The 18277-nt window shown below is 36.9% G+C and overlaps 1 protein-coding gene across 7 annotated transcripts in view; it reads right to left on the reverse strand.

The window, feature by feature from the left end:
* The window catches only part of ATP11B (ATPase phospholipid transporting 11B (putative)), a 140381-nt gene that overhangs the window by 46561 nt on the left and 75543 nt on the right, over positions 1–18277 (reverse strand). For all 7 annotated transcript variants that reach the window (XM_053565187.1, XM_053565186.1, XM_053565188.1 and 4 more), the window contains exons 13-19: positions 15546–15788; positions 14804–14979; positions 13467–13535; positions 11362–11435; positions 11184–11287; positions 8329–8510; positions 6103–6306 (exon numbers count right to left, since the gene is read on the reverse strand). In XM_053565187.1, coding sequence (XP_053421162.1) covers positions 6103–6306; positions 8329–8510; positions 11184–11287; positions 11362–11435; positions 13467–13535; positions 14804–14979; positions 15546–15788 — 1052 coding nt within the window. The remainder of the gene's footprint in view (positions 1–6102; positions 6307–8328; positions 8511–11183; positions 11288–11361; positions 11436–13466; positions 13536–14803; positions 14980–15545; positions 15789–18277) is intronic.

Genomic DNA, 18277 nt, shown 5'->3' on the forward strand with positions numbered 1-18277 from the left:
TGTTCAGGAAAATCCATGAGCTAGATTCACCATGTATGAATAGGAAAGACAAAGCGGAAGGAATGGGTACCATCTTTTGATATTGACCTAGACGATGGACTGTGACACCAGACATTACTACTGTGGAACACGGGTGCCCTCCCTGGGGGCGCGGACCACGCGCCTGCTGCTCAAGGCACAAGCTGACTACAGACAGCTGGGCAAATTACTTTTTGCCAGGAAGCGATAAGGACTGTGCTGTAGTATGTAAATCAACCAAATCACTAAATACGCTATTTTATTGAACTGTTATTTTCCTCCAGCCTCTTTGGTAGTAAGACTTTATTGATGAAGAAAGTCGCACATGGGTCTATATTCCGGTGCAAGCTCCTTTGTGTTGTGGAAAGTCACAGCCATCACAAGGAAAGTCCTGCAGGTTCACACTCTATACACTACTACTGAGATAGGCCTCCATTTTCAAATTAGAAGTGAGAAGTCCATTACATGAGCAATAAACTGTAAGCTAAACATATATTGATAGATTTTAGTCTCATAATAGAAATTAGTTTCACAAGTTAAATGGGGTCTTTCATGCCTAATCATTCTTGTGTTGCACTGTAACTAGTAAGTGGTAACTAATTCAGTTTACATCACAAAAATTATTTATTTATTTAAGACAGAGTCTCAGTTTGTTGTCCTATGCTAGAGTGCCAAGGCCTAATAGCTCACACCAACCTCAAACTCCTGGGATCAAGCAATCCTCTTGCCTCAGCCTCTCGAATAGCTGGGACTATAGGCACCCTCCATGATGCCCGGCTAATTTTTCTATTTTTAGTAGAGATGGGGTCTCACTCTCACTCATGTTGGTCTCAAACTCCTAAGCTGAAGCAATCTATCTGTCTCAGCCTCCCAGAGTGCTAGGACTACAGGTGTAAGATACCCCACCTGGCCCTTACAAAACTTCTAAAAATTTATTTTTCTCTCCTTTATTAAGCCTCCCATATCTGAAACCAACACGTATCTTGACTACGTTTTTCTTCACTACCTACATTTTTCTTCTCTGCTGGCCAAACATTAGCAACCTGTGTTGCCTCCAATGTCTTCAAGCATGCCCTAAGCACTGCCGGGGCAGCATGCCTCAGAGTGACAGCAACTAAGACTGGAACACATGAGTTTTCTAGAGAATCTTCCTAAGGCACACTACATCAGGTTTTCCTCCGGATAGCCTTCATAAATGATCTCACTATCCACGGGATAATTATATTATTTTTGAGACAGGATCTTGCTCTCCTGCCCAGGCTGGAGAACAATGGCATGATTAATGCTCACAGCAACCTCCAACTTCTAGGCTGCATCAATCCTCTTGCTTCAGCTTCCTGAGTAGGTGGAACTAGACACATGCCACCATGCCTAATAATTTTTTTTTTTTTTTGTAGAGATGGCGTTGCCTAGGTGGTTTTTAAATTTTGGGGCTCATGTCATCCTCCCACCTCAGCCTCTCAAAATGCTGGGTTATAGGCATGAGCCACTGTACTGAGCCTGTGGAATAATGTTTAAGAAGTATGGAAAAGAATAATGTCTTCCACGTCCATCCAGGTTAATACAAAGGATGTAAAGTCTCCATTTTTTTTAATGGCTGAATAGTATTCCATGGTATACATATACCACAGCTTGTTAATCCATTCCTGGGTTGTGGGCATTTAGGCTGTTTCCACATTTTGGCGATTGTAAATTGAGCTGCAATAAATAGTCTAGTACAAGTGTCCTTATGATAAAAGGATTTTTTTCCTTCTGGGTAGATGCCCAGTAATGGGATTGCAGGATCAAATGGGAGGTCTAGCTTGAGTGCTTTGAGGTTTCTCCATACTTCCTTCCAGAAAGGTTGTACTAGTTTGCAGTCCCACCAGCAGTGTAAGACATTATTCTTAGTAAAGCATCACAAGAATGGAGAAGCATGAAAACTATGTACTCAATTTTGATATGAGGACAATTAATGACAATTATGGTTATGGGGGGGAAACAGAAAGAGGGAAGGAGGGAGGGCGGTGGGGCCTGGGTGTGTGTCACACTTTATGGGGGCAAGACATGATTGCAAGAGGGACTTTACCTAACAATTGCAATCAGTGTAACCTGGCTTATTGTACCCTCAATGAATCCCCAACAATAAAAAAAAAAAAAAATAAATAAGAGCAATAAAACAAACAAAAAAGAAAAAAAAAGTATGGAAAAGCACCTACATTTCTGGTGTACAGTAGGTAGTAGCATTTGCTCATCTCTGCAGCCTCCTGGCTCATAATCTCTCTCCACGGCCTCTGCTACCCAAACCCTTCTATGGCCCACTCTACTATCAATTGCTTTGTTAAGCTTCTTTCCCCGCTCTGGAAATGTGCACACACTGCTCCCTTTGCTTCTTGGTTTCACTCTCTGTGCAGTTAACATTTCACATGTCAGGAGGCAACACAGTTGTCTATTCTTTCCGAGCTCTCCCTTATATGCCTGGTCTAGGCTAAGCTTCTCTGTTCTGTCCTACAACTTCTGTTCTTGCCTAATTCAGTTGTGACAGGTCTATGATAATGTATTTAATTCTTTTTCTTCCATGCTGTAAACATATGGGGAATAAACAACACACCTTATATGACTTTGTGTTCCAAATGCCTAGAGAGGAGACAATATTTGTTTGTGAAGGAACAGATGTACTAAGTATAAACTAAAGCTTTCAAAGGTATGAAATTTTTCCTACACAAGATTTTTTTGAGATTTTTAGAATAGCTATTACTTGCAGGTCTATGAATCAAAATTCTATTGACTTAACAGTTATTTCAGAAATTTTCCATCAAAAAGATACAGTATCTCCTAAATACAGTAGAAATTTCACATAGCAAGTGCTACAGTTTGAATGTACTATCTCCTCCAAAATTCATGCTGAAACAATCTCCACTGTGGTGGTATTAGGAGGCGGGGGCCTTTGGGAAGTGATTAAGTCACCCTGATATAAGAGGCTTCAGAGAGTCTGCCCTCTTGACCTTAATCCTTTCCCTCACAAGAGGACACAGCAATCTTCCCCTTGGGAGGACGCAACAAGGGACTGTCTTGCAGCATGGAGATGCCTCCCACTACATAGCCTTCTGGCGCCTTGATCTTGGCATTCCCAGCCTCCAGAGCAGGGAAAAACAAATTTCTGTTTTTCACAAATTACCCAGTCTTAGGGATTTTGTTATAGCAGCACAAGTGAACTAAGCAAGAGTCACTTTAAGGGTACAGTCTTCAATTTCTTTTCTTTTTTTTTTAAGAGACAAGAGTCTCGCTTTATCACCCTCTGTAGAGAGCTGTGCCGTCACAGCTCACAGCAACCTCCAACTCCGGGGCTTAGGCAATTCTCTTCCCTCAGCCTCCCGAGTAGCTGGGACTACAGACGCCCACCACAACGCCCAGCTATTTTTTGTTGCAGATTGGCCGGGGCCGGGTTCAAACCCACCACCCTCCATATATGGGGCCAGGGCCCTACACCCACTGAGCCACAGGTACCACCCTAGTCCTCAATTTCTAATACAGCTTTTGTACAGAAAGGGAATGAACAGTACCAATGATGATAACTTATTCATTAAAAACACATATATAGAAGACTTAAATAAAATATGCTAGAGTATAAATAATTATTTTTAGATGAATGTTTTATGTCATTAACTACTACTATGTATATTGTCTTTATAATTTTCAGTATTTTTAAGTAGACATTACTTCTGTAATCAGAAAAAAATATTTGAAGGCTTATATAAGGGAAATGGTTCTAAGCAATTAATCTTTACATTTTAGGAAGTTCTCCTTGACATTATGGTATTAAAATGTTTAAGCATTGGGCCAGGTGTGATGGCTCACACCTGTAATCCCAGCACATGGGAGGCTGCGGCAGGTGGACTGCCTGAGTTCACAAGGTTTGAGACCAGCCTGAGCCAGAGTGAGACCTCACCTCTAAAAATAGCAGGGTGTTGTGGTAGGAGCTATATGTAGTCCCAGCTACTTCGGAGGCTGAGGGAAGAGAAATTGTTTAAGTCCTGGAGTTTGAGGTTGCTGTGAGCTATGACGCCATAGCACTCTATGAAGGGTGACCCCGTGAGACACTGTCTCCAAAAAGAAAAAAAAAATGTTTAAGCATCCACAATGATGTTGACACTGCTCTTGTTATTACTGACTCATTATTCAATCACCTGTACTGACTCATTATTCAATCACCTTTTTCACACTCAAGCAAAGAACTTTCTGACAGTTGCACTGTCTTTTTTTTTTATAGGGGAAGGGGAACAGAGTCTCCCTTTGTCACCCACGGTAGAGTGCCATGGCATCGTAGCTCACAGCAAACTCTTGGCCTTGAGCAATCCTCTTGCCTCAGCCTCTCAAGCAGCTGGGAATACAGGCAAATTGCACTGTCTTTTTAAAACATCTCTTAAATAAGCTTTTCTTAGATGAAATCCAAAGCTTAGTAACACATCAATGCCTTCATAACAAATATAAAGGCTGAATATATATTTATAACCATGGTGTGACTATTTTTGTGTTTGTTTTTCTGGGTTTGTATCACCAGATTACAAATGACAGGAACCTGCCGAAGACCCAATATGTGTACATGCAAGCAGCTCTGATGCTTACAACGAAGCTCTTCTTAATTTACTGTGAAAAATCAGACTGTGTTGGAGGCACCATTTGCATCCATATGGGGCATAAATTTAATCTGCCTGTAAAAAAGGGATTTACAAAAAAGACAGAATTTAGAGCATAAATTCTTATGAAATAGTCTTTGAACAGTAAAATGCAGATTAATATCAGATGAATTAATCAGATATCATTAATATCAGATTAATATCATTAACATCGCTTTAGTCATACAAAGTATCTCAGCAATTGGCAAATGTTTTCTGTAAAGAGCCAGAGAGTAAACATTTCAATTTTAAACTTGTGGACCAAGAGGAAAAACTGAGGATGTTATACAAGTGTTTACAATGAGAAAAGAAATTTCAACAACATTTTTATTACTTTATTTTTATTTAAAAATGTAGTATGAATTGAGATTTTTTTTTTTTTTTTTTTTTGTAGAGACAGAGTCTCACCTTATCGCCTTCAGTAGAGTGCCATGATGTACACAGGACTCACAACAACCTCTAGCTCTTGGGCTTCCGCGATTCTCCTGCCTCAGCCTCCCAAGCAGCTGGGGTTACAGGCGCCTGCCACAACGCCCGGCTATTTTTTGGTTGCAGTTCAGCCGGGGCTGGGTTTGAACCCGCCACCCTCAGTATATGGGGCTGGCGCCTTACTAACTGAGCCACAGGCACCACCCGAATTGAGAATTTTTTTAATAGAGAGTAATATAAGGAAAAGAATGAGAATCTTTTCTTGTTGGGGGGGATAATATTTTGCTTAACTGGAGTTCAAAGTTAATGTTCCCTACCATCAAAATTAATTACAAATGTTCATCTGGTAATAGCTATCTGTAATGAATTTGGAATTCATTATTAAAAATGTTTTTTTCAAACAGGTAGCACAGCTAAAATATCACTGAATAAAGATAATGCTTTGCCATCTAATTCAATAATAAAATAAACACTAACACAAGTTTAAAATTGAAATGTTTACTCTCTGGCTCTTTACAGACTCCATTGTGTCTTAAAAGTATGATAGTGAAAGTCTATCTTTTCTTGTTTGACATGATAGCTATATACTAACAATAAAAATAGTAAAATGCCATAACATGGTGCTCTGCATGGCACTTAACACACTACAAGTCACGAATGTGTTACTGTGATTTGTCATGAATCAAGTAGCAGTGATGAGAAGAGTCCTGCATAAGGCCTGCTACTACTACTCGACTCTGGAGCTGTCATACAGGAGCACTCACTGACAATATGCAAATGAACGTGGCTGGGTTCCAATCAAACTTTATTTATAGACACTGAAATTTAATATCATATAATTTTCATTTCATGAAATATTATTCTTTTTTGGATTCCTTTTCATCAACCAAAAAATATAAAAACAATTTTTAGCTTATGGGCTATAAAAGACAGACATCTGGCCCACAGGTCATAGTTTATTGACCCCAGAACTGCATGATACAGAGACCAATATTCTTACCTTCTGGCAAGCTGCCTCAACTGTTCAGCACATTCACCGTCTGATTTCTGATTTATAAGTTCAAGGATGTTCATGGTTCTATGAAAGTGTCCACATGATAAACTCACACTAACAGCTGTTTCATGTTTATCTCCAGTAAGTACCCATACTTTGATACCGGCCATTCTCAATGCTTCAATAGTTTCCCGAACTTTATCTTGTAATCTGAAAATAGAAGGAACAAATTGATAGTAGGTAATACTTTTCTGCTGGGTCGGGTGGTATGTGCCTCTAGTTCCAGGTAAGATGGGAGGACTGTTTGAGCTCAGGAGTTCAGGGTTACAGTGAGCTATGATCACTGTAACTCCAGCCTGGGCAACAAAGCAAGACCCTGACTCTTAAATAAATAAATACATACATACATATTTGCATAAATATTTTTTAGAAAGAGAAGACTTTTCTGATTGTATGTTAACTATAAACCACATAGCATATGTAAGGTAAATTCTAAAATCCTTGACTTAGGAATGTATATATAGATATATAGGTGAAATTTTTCTCCCATTAGGAAAGAAACAAAAATAAACAGATTATGGATCATCCGGTTAACACAAAACCAGTCAACTAAAATCTACAATTTCATATTTTCAGAGTTTATCTTCAAAGTACCATTTTATCAGGAAGTCTTAAATTTCAAATCAGAAGATTTTTCAGTCAGAAGCAGTGGCTCAAGCCAATAATCCCAGAACTTTGAGAGGCCAGTGCAGGAGGACTGCTGGAAGCCAGGTGTTTGAGACTATCCTGGGCAACACAGTGAGACCCCCAACTCTACCCAAAACAAAAAACTAGGCTTGGTGATACGTGCCTGTGGTCCTAGCTACTCAAAAGGCTGAGGCAGGAAGACTGCTTGAGGCCAGGGGTTTAAGGTTGCAGAGAGCTATGACTATACCACTGCATACCAGACTGTTCCTAAAAAAAAAAAAAGCAGCAGCAGAACTTTTCTCTGTTTTGATAAGAAAATCTCTCACCTCACTCATTTAACTGAAAATACAAGAACATGGAAAAAATAAAGGAAATAAAGGGCCATATAACTTTACCTAAAGTCTGGGAAATCTCATGAGGACAACTGAAAAGTAAATAAGAGCCTACATAAAAAAATGCATATACCTTTGCACCTATGGTGTGTGCAGGAAAACAGCTTGGTATCAACAAGCTTAATTTGTAGAATTTATTTTAACTCACAGAATTCAATTTAATTCAAGAAACTGTGAAATAAACATTGAGTTAGGTGCTGGGGAACAAACACAGAATAAATGGACTTCAAGGAATTCACAGGCTAACGGAGGAGAAAGTTTTTAAACATATGCTCATAAGATAGCACCACAGGACTACCAACAGAACGACCTACAACAAGACTTCACAAAGAAAAGAATCTTTTATCCAGTTAGATGTCAGGAAAGGTCTTACTAGACTGGGGCTAATATTTGGGCTATATTTCATGAATAGATATTCACAGATAGATAGAGAAGAGAAGAATCATCCAGGCGAAGGCACAGCCTTCCCAAGGAACACAGGTACAGAATATAAGGTGTCCATAAAGTTTGTGTACAATTTAAAATAGTCAGCTGTACATAGGATATCCCAAAAGTCACCCATAAAGCTACCATGCATAGAGAAAATGGGAAGTTGTGGCTAAATGCACATTTACAAAATATTTATTACAAAATTTTACAAAGAGAAGGCTAACATGTAAAGTATATTTTATAAATATATTTTGTGATGAGTATTTTGTAAATAAAGGTACCCTTAGCTATAATTTCCCATTTTTCCCTATGTATGGTGACTTTATGGGAGACTTGGGAAACCCCGTAGAATAGTTTTAACTAGAGTTGGTGTGCAGAGAAAAACCACAGACAGTTTGGTATTATTGAAACAAAGTAGGAGGGGATAGTGGTGGGAGGTGAGGCTGAAGAATTATGCAGGTGGTTAAAGTCTTTGGACGGCCACTGAGGGGTATTTAAAAAATTCAAGCCTATAGGGAAAATTATAGGTAGACTTTTCATCTATTTTAGATATCTAGCTAGAACAAAATTTGTATACACTGACTAGGAAAAATTAAGGCTTCAATTCTCTATGCTGATTTTAAAAATATAAAGTTTTAGAATATTAATAAACAGAATTTATGTCATATATTAGAAACTTTTCTTAAGAGAGAAAAATGTTATTGCTTACTTATCTGATACTTACCTGTCTTCCACTGCTGTAGCTCCAAGTAATATCAGGTCTTTCTCTACAAATTGGAAAGCATCTGCTAATTTCTCTTCCCGTTGCTGCAAGGCAGTCCTGGCTTCAAACAGGCGTCTATCTACTGCCTCATACTCTTTAGATGTAAATTGTCTATAGGCTATACACAGAGTTCTTAGCCCTTTCTAAGACCAAAAAAAAAAAAAGAAAAACACAAATAACTAGTGGAAAATGAAGAAGTCACTGAAATAAACTGAGGACCTATTATCAAAAATGCATTACAAACCATTTAAAAAGTACTATCATGTAGTGATAGGAAATAAGGAAATGTCTTAATGCCCTAGTGATCTGAGTTGAGACACATCATAACTTTTTCAATTTCTGATGAGTTTTTAAAAATAACTAAGATCACTGAATTGTAGAATATTAAGCCTAGAAAGGATCTTATTTGTGGTTTTAAAACTGTGTTAAATGGAAAGTCAGAAAATTCTATAAGGATACTTTCAGCATTATTAAGGGAGAGATAGCGCCAGGTTCCACTCTCCCATTTTAACTTATAAATTCACTTTTACCTATTCAACAGGTTAATCTTTTTTTTTTTTTTTTTGTAGAGACAGAGTCTCACTTTATGGCCCTCGGTAGAGTGCCATGGCATCACACAGCTCACAGCAACCTCCAACTCCTGGGCTTAAGCGATTCTCTTGCCTCAGCCTCCCAAGTAGCTGGGACTACAGGCGCCCACCACAACACCCAGCTATTTTTTGGTTGCAGTTCAGCCGGGTCCGGGTTTGAACCTGCCACCCTCGGTATATGGGGCCGGCGCCCTACCAACTGAGCCACAGGCGCCGCCCTCAACAGGTTAATCTTTAAAAAAAAAAAAAAGAAAATAACATAGTTTCCTGAGGGTTCACTGCGTGACAAAATTTGCCATTTTGGGTACTATTGAGCAAACAATACTTTCTAGATTTAACAAATGAATGATTTTAAATATTATATCCATAACAGAGAAATGAAATTAGAATCATCTGATTCTACTGAGCTAGAAGCTATTAATCTCTAAAAGTTTCTATCTAAATCTAAAGACTCATAAACGTTCCTTTTCTTGTTATACAGTTTCCCGAGAATAACTCTTAATAAATGTTCTCATAACAGAACTTTGAAAGGGTGGATTTTAAAATACTACACGACATACTTCTTAGTAGATTTCTAAATACTGGCATTCCCTGGTTTATTAATGACGCATACCTATAAATGTTTCTCTTAAATAACAGTTAAGGGACCATCAACTATTTATATATGAATAAATTAATTCATCTCATGACAAATAATTATTAAGCACCAGCTATGTGTCAGTATTGTTCTGGATATTACAATGGTGGTGAGGTATAACAATGTCTTTGTTCTTACAGATGTTACAGTGCAGTAGATGAACCAGATCTTAAATGATTAGGAAACCCATAATGGAAGAAAAGAAATCATAAACTATATAAAGGACATAGGTGAGCAGAGATGAGCATGAGCATACATTTATAGAAACACAAAAATGAGAGATCATGTGGGTTTAACACTGAGAGGTGTTTAATAATTTTGCTATTTACATTTTTTATTTATTTCTTTTTTTTATTCAGACAGAGTCTCACTTTGTCACCCTTGGTAGAGTGCCATGGCATTATAGCTCACAGAAACCTCCAACTCGAGCGATTCTCTTGCCTCAGCCTCCCAAGTAGCTGGGATTACAGGCACCCTCCACAAAACCCAGCTATTTTTTGTTGTTGTTGTTTGTTTAGCAGGACCAGGCTGGGTTCTAACCCACCAGCCCCAGAGCATGTGGCTGGTGCCCTAGCACCTAGCCTCCTTCTATTTTTAAATGAGAGATAATTCACATACACTAAACATTCACTCCATTAGAGAGTACAAATCAGTGGTTCCTGGCAGGTTCAGAGTTATACAATCATCATCACCATGTAATTCTAGAATATTTCATTATTCCCCAAAGGAATTCCACAACGATTAGCAGAAATTTTCCTTTCCTCCACTTCCTTCAGCCCCTAGCTACCACTGATCTGCTTTCTCTATGAATTTGCCTATTCTTTTTTTTTTTTATTGTTGGGGATTCATTGAGGGTACAATAAGCCAGGTTACACTGATATGAATTTGCCTATTCTGAATATTTCATTTAAATGTAATGTGTAGTCTTTGGTGAATGGCTTCTTTTACTCAGCACAATCTTTCTAAGATTCATCCTGGTTGTAGCATATATTAGTATTTCGTTACTTTTAGTAGCAAAATAATACTCCATTATATGGATAAAGCACATTTTGTGTATCTATTCATCAGTGGTCATTTGGGTTTTCCATTTTCTGGCTGTTAGAAATACTGCTGCTTCTGAACATTCATGTACAAGTTCTGTGCGGACGTATGTTTTCAATTCTCTTGGGGTTATATCTAGGAGTGGAATTGCTGGGTCATATATTAACATAACTCTATGTTTACCTTTTGAGGAACTGCCAAACTTTTTCAAAGTGACTGCACCATTTATAATCCTGCCAGCAAGGTATGTATGAAGGTTTTAGTTTCTCCACATTATTGGAATTCCCCATATTCTTTTAATAAACACCCCTTTTTAATAGTGTAGTTTGAGTGGTCCTTGTAAGCATAAGTACCCTGACTGTAGTAGGTTTGAGGAGATGACTTATGCTTTAGCAAATTAAAGTCAGTTTTTACACAAAGAACATAGAGCCAACAAATAATGTAACAGAACTGCATAATTTCCGTGTTTTTTGTCAGTTATTAAAGATGAATTTGCCAAATCATTCATATTATTTACAGTTTTTTAAAATATAGACATCTCTACTCACCAAAGCAAATTCATCTACATGAATTCTGGTTTTTTCTATTTCTCCACCTACACATTTAGGAAGAATTGATGATTCGGCTCCTTTAGCAAATAAAAACTTCTCACCTAAAAGGGAAAGATGAGTTATTATGCTATTAATATTAGATAAACTAAAATTTATGAAAATTTAGATTTGTTACCTGAAGGTGCCTGAACAATTACACTCATTCTCCTACGATCTGAATCAAATTCCAGAATATGAAGCAGTTTGTATCTGAAGGAAACAAGACAAAAACTTTACTTTTTTGAAAAATACTAAACAAATATATGTAAAGAATCCCTATAAAAGATAAAATGGCTAATTTAGAATAAGAAATTAATCTCACTACATTTTCTTGATGATGGGTTATGAATTATTACTAACGAAACAGGATAGAAATAGGAAGAATTGACATTGACTACTTACCATACAGATGCATACATTATGTCATTAAATATTCATGAGAACTCAAGGAAGTAGGTCTCAACTCATTTTTATAGATGAGGACTATTAAACTCAAAAAGATTAAGTAATTTGCCTAAAGTAAAATAAGTTTGGCAAAGCAAGAACTAGAATCCAAATCTTTATAGCTTCATGTTTTTCTGACTAAAAAAGGAGACTGATTCTCAACCCTTTTTTGTGTCCTTTTACACCTGACAATTCCAAATTCACATTAGTTCAGGGGCTCATTACCGGCAGTGATTCTGCACCTAGGTGTGTATGATAGGTAAGGAAGGTATAGTAACAAATACCTCTCAAGGGAGCTAGGAAAGAATTTGTGTGTATAGGTGAGGTGTGCCTTAAAAAGTCTTCTGGATGAATCTTACACAATGATGTACATATGAAATGCTTTGCAAATCTCAAAAAAACCCAATGAGTTGAATCATGGTTATTGGGGTGTCCAAACTACGACCCATGGGATGCATGCAGATTATTTGAGAACCATTTTGGTTATCTGTGGGGTTGGATATTACAAAAACTTTGCACAGACCTTTTTCTTTGCTGATCAGCTTTTGTTAGTGTTTGTGTTTTCAATGTGTTATTAAAACTCTTATTATTCCAATGTGCAGAAGAAAAAAGGCTGGACACCCCTAAAGTTAATAAAAAGAACTGATAGGCTTCCACAAGAAAGGAGTCCAAGAATGAGCTTTATTTTGTATGAAAAAGCACAGTTTGAAAAAAGCACAGCGGAAGGCTGGGCACAGTGGCTCTTGCCTGTAATCCTAGCACTCTGGGAGGTTGAGGAGGGTGAATTGCTTGAGCTCATAGGTTTGAGATCAGTCTGAGCCAGAGCTAGACCTCATCTCTTAAAAAAAAAAACGTGGGCATTGTGGTGGACACCTGTGGTCCCATTTACTCAAGAGGCTGAGGCAAGAGAATCACTTGAGCCCAAGAGTTTGAGGTTGCTATGAGCTGTGACGCCACAGTATTCTACCAAGGGTGACAAAGTGAGACTCTGTCTCCAAAAAAAAGAAAAACAGAAAGCACGGCTGGAGTTGAGATACACTCAGAATTGATAAAACTTTGAACACTTTAAGTATGAGAAGTGTGGACTAATTAATCAAAGGTTGAAAATGGATAGTTGTTCCTTAATGTTTAAAAAATAAAATCATAGATAATATAAGGAAAGTTTTCTTTATTCAGTGAGTAGAAACCTATGAAATCCATTACCCTAGGAATGTCTAAAATTAAACATATAAGTAAATTCAAGAACCAGTAAGCTAAAATACAGATAAAAGATTCAGAGTAGAATATTGTTATAACTGTGGTAAGATACAATGTAAGGATGAGATTATTCTAGAACAGAGATCAGTAAACTTTTTCTGTGAAGAATTAGATACTAATATTTGAGGCTTTGCAGGCCATAAATAGTCTCTGTTGTATATTCTTTCATTGTTTTTTAAACAATTCTTTAAAAATGTATCATGGCTGGGTGCCATGAATAACCCCACCTATAATGCCAGCAATATGGAAGGTAGAAACAAGAGGATTGCTTGAGCCCGGTAGTTCAAGACCAGACTGGAAAACACAGCAACCCATCTCTACAAAAAAATTAAAAATTAGCCAGGTGCACACCTGTGGTCCTAGCTTTTCCAGACCAAAGAGGATCGGTTGAGCCCAGGAGTTGAAGGTTGTAGTGAGCTATGATCATGCCACTACCTGTCAACCTAGATGACAGTTTGGCTCATGGGCCATAGTCTACTGAACCTTGCTTTCTACTATATGCTTAATATAAAGAACTTTATAAAGTAGGAAAAAAATTACCGTTCCAGTTTTCCAAGTGTTTTAACTTCCATAGTTTCTTCAGAATTACCAATAAATACAATACCAATCCTAGGGATTAAAAGGACAAAGAAAGGTTAAGACTTAAGAAATGATATTTCACCAATGTACTCAGCTCTACTATGAAGCTAAATTATAGCTTTCACATGAAGGCTATAACCCAACTTATAGCACAAGACCATGGGGAAAGGGCCAAGGAAGTGGAAGGAGGGGGGGAGGTTATGGTGGAGGGAGGGTAATGGATGGGGCCACACCTACGGTGCATCTTAGAATAGGTACAGGCAAAACTTACTAAATGCAGAATACAAATGCCTACATACAGCAACTAAGAAAATGCCATGAAGGCTACGTTGAACAGTTTGATGAGAATATTTCAGATTGTATATGAAACCAGCACAATGTACCCCTTGATTGCACTAATGTACACAGTTATGATTTAACAATAAAAATAAATTAATTAAAAAAGTGGGGAAAAAAAAGAAATGATATTTCATATTTCACAGTACGTCATTATAGTCTAGCCTGAGAAAAAAACATTTAAAATAAAAGTTTAGAATACATTTTAAAGTATTTCTTTTAAATAATGTATCATTACTTTTAAGAATCTGAAATATCAGAATAGGTGCAGCACAGGGTGGCGCCTGTGGCTCAAAGGAGGAGGGCGCCGGCCCCATATGCCGGAGGTGACGGGATCAAACCCAGCCCTGGCCAGAAACTGCAAAAAAAAAAATAATAATAAAAAAGAATAAGTGCAGCAAAACATAAACAAGTATTTCTCATAATTTTATTACACAGATCTCCTAGTGATCATATTTTTAAAGAAATCTTAAAAAGTCTGACTCAATGCAAGTTTCGTAACAAAATTAATACCATACTTCAAATTCTCATTTAAAATTTAAAACGGACTTCTATCTTTATGTGTATGAATTTTGACAACTTAAGATGACAAATTCATGTTTGAAAAATTTAAATTATGATTTTCTTTCTTTTTTTTCTGTTTTGAGACAAGAGTTTTATTTTGAGCCTTCAGTAGAGTGCAGTGGCATCACAGCTCACAGCAACCTTAAACTCTTGGGCTTGAGTGATTCTCCTGCCTGAACCGCCTGTTGGGACCACAGGCGCCCGCCACAACACCTGGATATTTTTAGAGATGAAGTCTCACTCTGGTTCAGGCTGGTCCTGAACTCATGAGCTCAGGAGATTCAGCCTCCCAGAGCGCTGGTATTACAAGCGTGAGCCACTGCACCTGGCCTTGATTTTCTTGTATTCTATAATTTAAAAGGTATTTTTCTGAAGGTTTGGAAATCAGGCTAAATTACCTTGCAGCAGCTTCTACTAGAGCTTTTTCATCTGGGGAAGATGCATAGTACTCCAAACTGGAGGGTGTCAGGTTGGACTGCCAGGGCCCATCCCCGATGCACTCTGTGTGAGCATTGCTAATCTGCACAGTGTGACACAGACTGACTGCTTTAAAGAAGAGGTCATGCTCTTTGATCTGTAGGAACATAGTTAGTATTCATGATTAAAATGCCATTCTGAAATCTTACTTAGGAAATCAGAAACAGAATTCTAAAATCTAGAACAAGAGTGCTACAACCTTGATTCCTGAATAACAGCTGGTTGCTTCTGAGTTCAAAAAGTAAAATTACATTTGCTTAGGATCCTTCAACGTATCAGCATCTTTTAGGAGGCAAAACCAAATTCTAAGGAAAGGGGAATATGCTTTTGTGAAAGTAGTGAGGTCCCCCAAAATATTAAATCTATGTAAGTTCTATTTTTTAATAAAGTCTTCTTCATCTCAAGGCAGAAAGGGCTTTCCTTAACTCTGTTCCATTTAAATGCTCAAAGAGCTAAAGCAGACACATATTATATAATAAGTTAAACTGGGCTATAACTACAAATTCTTAGGATTCTATTTTGTAGCCTTGAATCAAAGATACACATTTCAAATATATAGTCTTTGCTTTGTTGACACTTAAACTTTTTTTTCCTACAACCTATCAGCTACAGAATAGAATTACTTCACATGAATTCCTGATTTATTAATTAAAAATTGCTTACTAGTTCAGTTTCATTTTCAGGACTTGTCCTAAAAGAGGAACTGGATGTAAGATGGGATAAGTTGTTAAGATGGGATAAACTACTAAGATAAGTTAAGTTTCCTTCTGAAGAGTCTGGCGTTGGTCCTTCGGGCACAAGTCTACTATTGATTTCTTGGTATTTCATGCCATTAATTGAACATTCCCGAAATTGCATCTCATTTTCTGTCAGTGTACCAGTTTTATCTGTAAACACATACTCCACCTAGAGAGAAAACAAAAGAAAATAAACTGAAGTGTACATGATCCTATGTTAAACAAAAAACTCCCCCCCAAACCAAAAACCCTTGTCCTGTCACCGAAGTCAAGTTTACCTATTAACACTGATAAACCAATGCTGAGATTATTATAATCCAATCACAGTTGGATAATAAAGATGCCAAGAAAACAAACCAAGATAATAGCAAATGTCTCAAATCTACATACACTTGGAAGTTTGTGGCATCTTTAGATGTATGTTCATCTTTACAGGAGACTGAGAATGTGATACTTCTTTTCTGTCTCTTGGCTAAGGTATTTTTAAGTAGTAGTACTCGAGGATTATCTTTGAAATAAAAGTAGAAAGGATGCTTCATAAGAACGTGGAATGTGAAAGGACATCTGGACCAGGAATAGGAACACAAAATGATAGCAATGTAAGAAGTTGTCTAAAAAAGACAGAGGAAATTGAAATTTAGGGCAGGAAACAAAATCAGTAATGTTAAAAGTAACAGAAAATGTATTTTTCTTTTTTTTTAGAAAATGTATTTTTAAAAACTAGATAGGGCAAATTATCTTATTACCTTTGGAGATTAATTACAGAAAATTTACTTTAAAAGAAAGTATATCCATAAAGAGAAGAATGTAAGCCATGTCTTGATCCAAACAAGATTATAGAGAAAAAGAAAAAAATATGATTATTGCAATTGTAACTTGAGAAAGAAGTCTTTTAATTATGGAGATAGATATCACAAGAAAACAAAGTATAGGCGAATATCCCTTATGAATTAGATGCAAAACTGAAAATAAAAACATATAAAAAGGATTATATACCATGAGTGTATGAGATTTATTCCAGGAATGCAAGATTGAGTCAACATTAAAATAAAAATCAATGAAACCCATCAAATTAATAAAATGGTACTTGCCCTTTATTCTATTAATTAAATATCTTGATAAATACAGGAAAAGCATCTGGCAAAATTCAAAGGCACAGTGGAAAAAAAAATTGTTTAGGAAAGAAAAAATGGGCTATAGATTTAGGTCTTGAATCTGTGATACATAATTAAAGAAATGTGACATAAATTAATATTTAACATAAATTATTAAAGCCTCCTAAATGCTACTAAAAAATGGGATCAACTTCTAGTGAAACATGACAGGTTGAGCTCGTGCAATTATCTCTGCTCTTCTAGAAACTTCATCATAATGACAATAAGGAAATTTTAAAAAGAACAAAAATAATGGTAAAAAAAGGCAACACAAGAAGAGAGATTTGACACAACTTTGGAAGATAGAAAAATTAATGAGTGGTAAATGATTCATCAGAGCTGTGAAATCTACCAATCAGAAAACCTACCACCAGAAACTCTTGGGAAGTAGATGTACCGGCTACCCCTGAATGTGGGAGTATGGGATGGGGCCCAAAACAGGAGGTGTTGTCAGAAGCAGTTTAGATCCTGAAACCCCTTTATGATTCACAAAGTTAAGAATGCCCCTAATCTACTGGAGTAACAGCTAGGTTTATTCCCTAAGGAGGCTGAACCAGAGAGAATGTGAACTGTGCAAAAACAGCCAGAAGCAGAGGTAAGGCACTCAGTACACTACAGACACTTTCACTGGCCAGCTCTAACAATCAAAAGCAGCAGAATTATTATTACCTGTAGTTATTTCTCTCTGGGGAAAGTGAGGGAATGCCAACAGATAATGATGTTTATTGAAGACCTCAAAAAAAAGCTGGGCCTGTCAACCCATGACCTTAAGGAGAAGCTCACTAATCAGCAGCCTCAAATAAGCATTTTTAGTGCCTCACTTTTAAATTTGAAAGGATAGCCAATGTTTAGCATTCATTGGACAACTGTTCCTTACATGAAAGGTAGAATCTAAAACAAATTACAATCAGTTCTGCTGTAACATTGCCTTGAAAACACAAATTTATTCCAATGTAACTACTATATCAGGAAACAATTTGAGCACAATTTTGTCTATACGAAATGCTAAATGAATGCAGAAAACTACATATGAGCTATATAAAAATACATGAAATGCACAAAGCTCAACTCCTAGCTACTTCAGTTCATCATATGTCGTGAGGCACACTCAACCACATCCGGTATTACAATTTTCCTTCTGATTACAGATAACCTTTCTAATACTTCACAATATCACATACATTGAGATCTCTGATTCCTACTTTCCATAAGCAAACTTCAGGTCTTTTCAAGATCAGTGCCATATTTATTATAGTATTTATGTATTTTGTAACAATTTAGCAAGTGCTGTTTTTATTAGGTTCCTATCTTTGTTTTACTGTGCTATTGATGAAGTTCTTACATTGTACTTCTAATCCATTCTTTGATAATCCCTGTGGATTTTACCAAACAATTTTGCACAGTGCAGTGATTTTTAGGAATGTGTATGTCACATCACAGCAGAACTAACTATTTGGAAAAAAGAACTAGGAACAAACAAAGCTAATGCAAATAAACTGTCACA

Source organism: Nycticebus coucang, chromosome 16 (assembly GCF_027406575.1).
Source record: "Nycticebus coucang isolate mNycCou1 chromosome 16, mNycCou1.pri, whole genome shotgun sequence".
NCBI classification, from domain to species: Eukaryota; Metazoa; Chordata; class Mammalia; order Primates; family Lorisidae; genus Nycticebus; species Nycticebus coucang.